This window comes from Brassica oleracea, chromosome C8, assembly GCF_000695525.1.
Source record: "Brassica oleracea var. oleracea cultivar TO1000 chromosome C8, BOL, whole genome shotgun sequence".
NCBI lineage: Eukaryota > Viridiplantae > Streptophyta > Magnoliopsida > Brassicales > Brassicaceae > Brassica > Brassica oleracea.
Genome location: NC_027755.1, coordinates 10498275 through 10506254, shown reverse-complemented (window position 1 = coordinate 10506254; position 7980 = coordinate 10498275). Strand labels below are relative to the sequence as shown.

Sequence of the window (7980 nt, the reverse complement as noted above, 5' to 3'; positions counted from 1 at the left end):
TTGTTGAGAGAGATACACATCCAGCAACAAGGATTCATCCTCCATATTTCTATCCTTCTCTAGCTTTGTTTCAGTTGCATCCTATAGTTCTAGATTTTCCATTTAATATAAAAACCCATAAAAAGACATATTTGCTTCTGTTCTTCATTCATCATTTAGTTTTCTTCTGTTATCATTTTGATTCATAAAAACTCATAGAAATAACTCTCTTTCGTTTCAGGAACCAGATCGGCCATCTCCCTCTCCATCGCGTCCGTCTAGCCGCTCCCGAGGCCATTCGTTCGTCCTGTCCAGTCCGAGCTCTTGAACCTCAGTCAAGCCATCCGTGTAGTCTGAATCCCAGCCTGCAACAGGCTACATTGTTGTTAATCACTTCAAAGCCATTCTAGGGCCTACTGCACTGACGCCTCCTCCCGTACAATCTACGCCAGACTGGTTCCACGCAACTATAGGCTACCGATGCCCAAGCAATCTTCTACCTTCTTTGGTATCGATACCAACTGCTGAGGAAATCTCAAAGATGATGTTTCGGCTGAATCCTAACAAAGCGCCAGGGCCTGATGGGCTAACTTCAGGGTTTTTCAAAGCATCATGGTCGCTTCTAGGGGATGAGGTGGCTCAGTCTATCATTCACTTCTTTTATACCTCGTTCCTCCCGACTTCTATTAACTCAACCATCCTTGCTCTGATCCCCAAGAGACCGGGAGCTTCAGCTATCTCTGACTTTCGCCCCATTGCTTGCCTCAATACAGTCTATAAAGTGATCTCAAGGCTTCTAGTGAAACGGTTAAAACCTATACTGCCTTCTCTAATTGTGCCTAACCAGACTGCGTTTGTGAAAGACAGGTTATTGGTGGAGAACACGGTCCTTGCGGCAGAATTAGTGCATGGATACCATAAAAGACAAGGACCGAAGCACATCACCATCAAGGTCGACATTGCAAAGGCTTTCGACACACTCTCATGGGAGTTTCTGTTCAACTGCCTAGAGGGGCTACAACTTCCTGAGGTGTTGCTGAAGAGGCTTAAAGCGTGTATTTGCTCACCTAGCTTCATGATTGGATATAATGGAAGTGTTCAGGGGTACTTTAAAGGAAGAAGGGGTCTGAGGCAGGGAGACCCCTTATCCCTTTATCTGTTTGTGATAGCCATGAATGTGCTCTCTATTATGCTGAATAAAGCGGCTCAGGACTTGAAGATCAACTACCACTCCAAATGCTCATCCTCAAAGCTCACCCATCTTTGCTTCGCTGACGATCTACTCATTTTCATTGATGGGAGCCTTGCATCAGTTCAGAATGTGCTTCAGATCCTTCGTGAGTTTGAGCTACGCTCGGGTTAGGCCGTGAGTGTTTAAAAGTCTTCGTTCTTCGCGTCTGGTCTGACTCAGCAAGAGCTTGATGTGATAAAAGCCTCTACGAGCATGCCTCATGGCTCGCTGCCAGTGAGATATCTCAGAGTTCCCTTAACCTCTAAGAAGCTTTCAATACAAAACTGTGAGGTGCTGATCCAACAGGTAAAAGGCCGCCATAATTCTTGGAGTGCAAAATCCTTAAGCTTTGCAGGGCGACTACTACTAATCAAGACAGTAATAGCTGAAATCAACAACTTTTGGTGTTCGTCGTTCATCCTACCGAAGGCATGCATCAACAGGATCAACAGCCTCTGCGGATTGTTTCTATGGAAGGGGAAAGCAGAAGGACCAAGTGCCGCAAGAGTAGCGTGGGAGACAGTAACTAAACCCCAAGAGCAATGGTGGCTTAGGAATCAAGGACCTCTCTACTTGGAATAAAGCTTCGTGTCTAAAGCTAGTTTGGCTATTATTCTTCCAATTGGGTTCAGTTTGGGTAGCGTGGTTTAAGACTGAAGTTCTAGATGGTGATTACGCAACTATTGGACAGTAAAGACATGCCCTAAGTTCTCATGGCTAGCTAACAAACTGATCAAGATGAGAGAAGAGGTGTATACGTGGATCAAAATGTGCATAGGCAATGGGAGAATATGCTGATTCTGGACTGGCAATTGGTCTCCATTCGGCTCTTTGGAGAAGTACCTTTCACGCCCGCATCATTCTCGGTTAGGAATCTCAGCAACTGCAACGCTCTCTGAACTCTTTGTCGACAGACATTGGCTCCTCCCACCAGCAAGGTCTGAGCAGTTACTTCAAGTGCAGATACACCTCACAACGATAGTGCTAGTGGATGAAGATGATCACTATGAATGGGTATTGAATGACACCACCACAAAATGATACTCAATAGGAGATGTGTATAGGAAACTGAGAAATGAGGAAGAGGAAGAGGTACCTTGGGCCAAAATTGTCTGGATCAGTGCTGGGATACAGAAGCACGGTTTCCTAACTTGGTTGTTTGTCCTAAACCGCTGTCCGACTAGAGATCGCTTACTAAGCTGGGGGCTTCAGACGGATTCGGTTTGCCTTCTCTGCAATGCAGCGGCTGAATCAAGGGATCACCTTTTCTTCCGATGTCCTTACACTTGGGACCTATGGCAAATCATCGCAGCAAAGTGTGGGCTGATATCAGAAAGGGACTGGAACGACTCAATCCTGCAACTGCAACAACTACAGGGCAATAGGTTAAGGAAGAGACTCACTTACATCGGCTGGCTAGCTGCAATATATTGGTCTTGGAATGAGAGAAACAATCGACTTCATTGCAAGCAATTAAAAACGGTAGACTCTCTATTTCGCGTACTCGATCGACAGATTAGAGACAAGATACTATCCATGCGCCAATCTACTCCGATCAACTCCTCCCGGCTCATGCAAATGTGGCTCTAACCTCCGACGTCTCAATCGGAAATCTTCAGTCTCTCCACTTACTGGGCCTCGCTTGGTGGGCTTGACATTGGTTCTCTTTGTTCTCTATTGGGTTTTATTCTAACCGGCAAGAAAATAATTGAGCTCGGAATGACTATAGCCATTAGGCTTGTAACATTTTTTTTTTCTTTTTGCATTTAATATATGAAAGCTTTTAGTCAAAAAAAAATTGAGTTATTCTATAAATGCTTTAGAATTTGGAGGGTGAAATAGTTAGTGGGAGACAAAAAGGAAATGGCATGACAGAGTTGGATCAAATCAAATCACTGCAGAATTAAATTATTCGAAATTACGTGATTCAGGTGGAAAATCGTGAGTTATTTCTATTAAATATAAAGGAGATTTTACAAAAGTTTGAAAGAAAATCATATAGTGACAGCAAAATAAAGTGAGAAAGATGTCGATTCATATATCAACAATGATCTTTGGGTCCCTTCCTAATTGTATGTACGGCTCACACATATTTTCGTGGTTATTGTTTGATTATTATTAATATCCTCTCAAGCTAACTTTATATAACATTATCTACATAGATAGTTGACAAAAAATAAATAAATATATATTTATTTATCAAGAAGATTTTGTTTCAAATTTAAAAGTGTGAAAAATAGAAATCAAAAATATCATTCTCATCAGGTTTTATTTACCCTAAATATATGTTTTTTTTTTTTTTTTTTTTAACCTGGGGGTATCCCAGACCTCGGAGAGGCCCAGACTAATCTCTAAGTGGAGGTGAAGCCCACGGATAGACTCTCTCTCCGGGTATTCAAGTGGACCCTAAAGCATAGGTCCATATCCCTGTGGATGACAGGATGGGCAGTTCGCCACCGCCTGGCGTCGAATCCGTGAGTCTGACAATTGGCCCCCAAGGTCGAACCCTAAATATATGTTTTGAGAGAAAAATAAGAGTTTTTACTAAAATGATCTATAAGCAGTCTTGTTTTGGCGTCCAAAGCGGTCTCACTCGCCGTTCAGCGAGCTTTAGCTGTTAAATTTTCTTGAAATAAATCGCTCTACATGTTTTTTTTTTTTTTTTGTTTAACCTGGGGGTATCCCAGACCTCGGAGAGGCCCAGACTAATCTCTAAGTGGAGGTGAAGCCCACGGATAGACTCTCTCTCCGGGTATTCAAGTGGACCCTAAAGCATAGGTCCATATCCCTGTGGATGACAGGATGGGCAGTTCGCCACCGCCTGGCGTCGAATCCGTGAGTCTGACAATTGGCCCCCAAGGTCGAACCCTAAATATATGTTTTGAGAGAAAAATAAGAGTTTTTACTAAAATGATCTATAAGCAGCGTGTAAAAAGACCTCCAAGCGACTGTGTTCCAATCCTCCAATTCGCTCCAAGAGAAACTTTCAGCCATTTTTCTAGTGTTCTTCAAGGGCCACTTGGGTTCTAAACCCAACTCACGTATCACATTTCTTAATTTTATCAATTCGAAAATAGTTTCAATGAAATATATACTCTATACAAAATAATATTTGTCTATTTTAACGAATTTTCTACAGTTTTTCATTATTTTTAATTAATTTTAACCATTTCATTTATTGTAATTTCTAAATAATTCGTCAACATTTATTACAAAGTACAAAACAAAACTTACTTATTTTTATTTTAAGTATCTATTACATTTTTATATTATTTTTTACTATTTTTTTCTATTTCATTAATTGTCTTTTACATGATAATTGGACAACATTTCTTTTGAAAGTTAACCATAAAAATTTGAAATGTTTAAATAAAATTACTCAATTTGTGACAAGAATTCAAAACAATTAACAACTTTTTTTTTGTTTATATAATCAGTTAGGAATGTGTATTGGGGTATCCGTTCGAATACAAATTGTTTTTTCGGATATTAGTTTTTGGGTTTCGAGATTAGACTCCATTCGGGTACTATAAATTTTTGTGTAGGTTTCGAACTGGATCCTTCTGAATCTAAGTAGGTTCGATTCTGATGTATAGATCATAAATATATCCAAATGATCTATGTTGGGGTCGAAAACGGTTATCTCGAAATCAACGGCTAATATTATCATTTTAGCAAATTCTTCACGAAAGACTTCTCGAAAGAAAGATCGGAAGAATACAAATAATTATGGACGAGGGTCTCCGGAAAGATCAGTAAGAAAAGAGACAGGTCAAGACCCGAGAGCCGGACCGTTCTCACAAGGTCACCTCGCCCATGGGCGAGGACGACCAGCACAACGGTCACCTCGCCCATGGGCGAGGACGAACATCACCAAGGTCACTTCGCCCATGGGCGAGGACGACCAGCACCACGGTCATGGGCGAGGACGACCATCACCAAGGTCTCCTCGCCCATGGGCGAGGACGACCAGCACCACAGTCACCTCGCCCATGGGCGAGGACGAGGTTTTATTTCCCCTAAATATATGTTTTTTTTTTTTTTTTGTTTAACCTGGGGGTATCCCAGACCTCGGAGAGGCCCAGACTAATCTCTAAGTGGAGGTGAAGCCCACGGATAGACTCTCTCTCCGGGTATTCAAGTGGACCCTAAAGCATAGGTCCATATCCCTGTGGATGACAGGATGGGCAGTTCGCCACCGCCTGGCGTCGAATCCGTGAGTCTGACAATTGGCCCCCAAGGTCGAACCCTAAATATATGTTTTGAGAGAAAAATAAGAGTTTTTACTAAAATGATCTATAAGCAGCGTGTAAAAAGACCTCCAAGCGACTGTGTTCCAATCCTCCAATTCGCTCCAAGAGAAACTTTCAGCCATTTTTCTAGTGTTCTTCAAGGGCCACTTGGGTTCTAAACCCAACTCACGTATCACATTTCTTAATTTTATCAATTCGAAAATAGTTTCAATGAAATATATACTCTATACAAAATAATATTTGTCTATTTTAACGAATTTTCTACAGTTTTTCATTATTTTTAATTAATTTTAACCATTTCATTTATTGTAATTTCTAAATAATTCGTCAACATTTATTACAAAGTACAAAACAAAACTTACTTATTTTTATTTTAAGTATCTATTACATTTTTATATTATTTTTTACTATTTTTTTCTATTTCATTAATTGTCTTTTACATGATAATTGGACAACATTTCTTTTGAAAGTTAACCATAAAAATTTGAAATGTTTAAATAAAATTACTCAATTTGTGACAAGAATTCAAAACAATTAACAACTTTTTTTTTGTTTATATAATCAGTTAGGAATGTGTATTGGGGTATCCGTTCGAATACAAATTGTTTTTTCGGATATTAGTTTTTGGGTTTCGAGATTAGACTCCATTCGGGTACTATAAATTTTTGTGTAGGTTTCGAACTGGATCCTTCTGAATCTAAGTAGGTTCGATTCTGATGTATAGATCATAAATATATCCAAATGATCTATGTTGGGGTCGAAAACGGTTATCTCGAAATCAACGGCTAATATTATCATTTTAGCAAATTCTTCACGAAAGACTTCTCGAAAGAAAGATCGGAAGAATACAAATAATTATGGACGAGGGTCTCCGGAAAGATCAGTAAGAAAAGAGACAGGTCAAGACCCGAGAGCCGGACCGTTCTCACAAGGTCACCTCGCCCATGGGCGAGGACGACCAGCACAACGGTCACCTCGCCCATGGGCGAGGACGAACATCACCAAGGTCACTTCGCCCATGGGCGAGGACGACCAGCACCACAGTCACCTCGCCCATGGGCGAGGACGATCCGCGCCCGGTTCACCTCGTCCTAGGGTGAGGACAATTCAATCCCGGCCAGTCCGGCTCGTTTCGACTCTCGTGTCCTCCGTATAGTTGTGATATCCGACTTTTGGATTATATACCTCTCGTTCGTCTCGATCGGAGTTACTCTCAAAGTTTTACGACTAAAATTGTAGAAAAGCCCGAAGGCCTAAAACCGGCCCGAGAGGATCTAAACGTGTTTAGAGTCCGATCTACGATTTAGAAGGGACCCGAGCCCAATGGGAGTTATGACGGTTTATCCTAACTCGCGGAAGTAGGATAAACGGTAAGTTTCCAAAGATAAATATCAAGATTCGAGAATAACTACAAAGATCGACGAAAAAAGGAATATTCCCAAAAGAGATAAACTTGGGCCCAAAGGCAAAGGAGTAAATGGGCCACCGACCTAAAACAACTATATAAGGAGAGCGGGAGCAGAAGAAAAGGGATCCGAGAATTTAGACTTAGAGAACTCCTGCTAGCTTAGGGAACTTAGAACTTAGGTGGTTAGACTAAAAAGACAAGGCTTAGAACGTTTTGCCGCCTTTCTGTTCTGCTTTTGTCTAGTTAGCATATCTCTACTCCTCTCGGAGAAGTTCTGTATTCATACTATTTCATTAATAAAACGCCTCCGAGCGACTATTGATCTTTATCTTGCTATCTATCTTTTTACGCTCTGAAAGTGATTACGCAGAGAATCCGGACCTTCAGGGAAAATCGGGTTTTCTTGGTTTTCCTCCATACTTATTCATTAAAATTGACGGTGTGAATTCTGGTTCCCACAGTTTGGCGTTAGAAGGAGGGGGAGTACGGATCAATCTAACTCTCAACCACATCACGCTCAACCAGATATGTCAACTGACGACACGGATAACGTGCAGACTCCTCTTAACGGAGGCAGTGGCACTGATCTCCACACTTCCGCTGCGGACGTATCCGCGGCCAACGCACCAGCCAACGCCGTGGCGACACCGGATGCTCGGCCAACATTATCTATAAAAGCACCCTCGAGAGAATGGAAATCGACATGTGCGCCATCACGGAAGGTCCCAGTCCAATTTTTGGACTCTCAGGAGACGCTACTACGACCCTCGGCTCAATCAACCTCTTGGTTAAAGCAGGGAGCGTCGTAAAAATCACGGAATTCTTGGTCGTCGATCGCCCAACATCGTACAATGTAATCATTGGAACTCCATGGCTGAATTCCATGAGAGCGATCCCATCGACATTCCACCTATGCCTTAAATTTCCGACCCCTCATGGAGTCGAAACAATTCAAGGAGACCACAGGATGTCACAAGTATGTTTCGCCGCTGAGTTAAAAAGAAAGAACTTTGCGATCGAAGCTTCCCACAAGAAGAAAAGAAAGCTGACTCTCGACGAGGGTGCCCCAGAATAAGACTCGGAAGACTTCTGGCAGTCACAGAGGGTCG

At 41.8% G+C, this 7980-nt stretch overlaps 1 protein-coding gene across 1 annotated transcript in view; it reads left to right on the top strand.

Annotated features, from left to right (window-relative positions):
- Positions 1–1342, top strand: part of LOC106308627 — a 2906-nt gene extending 1564 nt beyond the window's left edge. Inside the window, exon 5 of the mRNA XM_013745766.1 lies at positions 344–1342. Coding sequence (XP_013601220.1) covers positions 344–1342 — 999 coding nt within the window. The remainder of the gene's footprint in view (positions 1–343) is intronic.
- The last annotated feature ends 6638 nt before the right edge of the window (positions 1343–7980 follow it).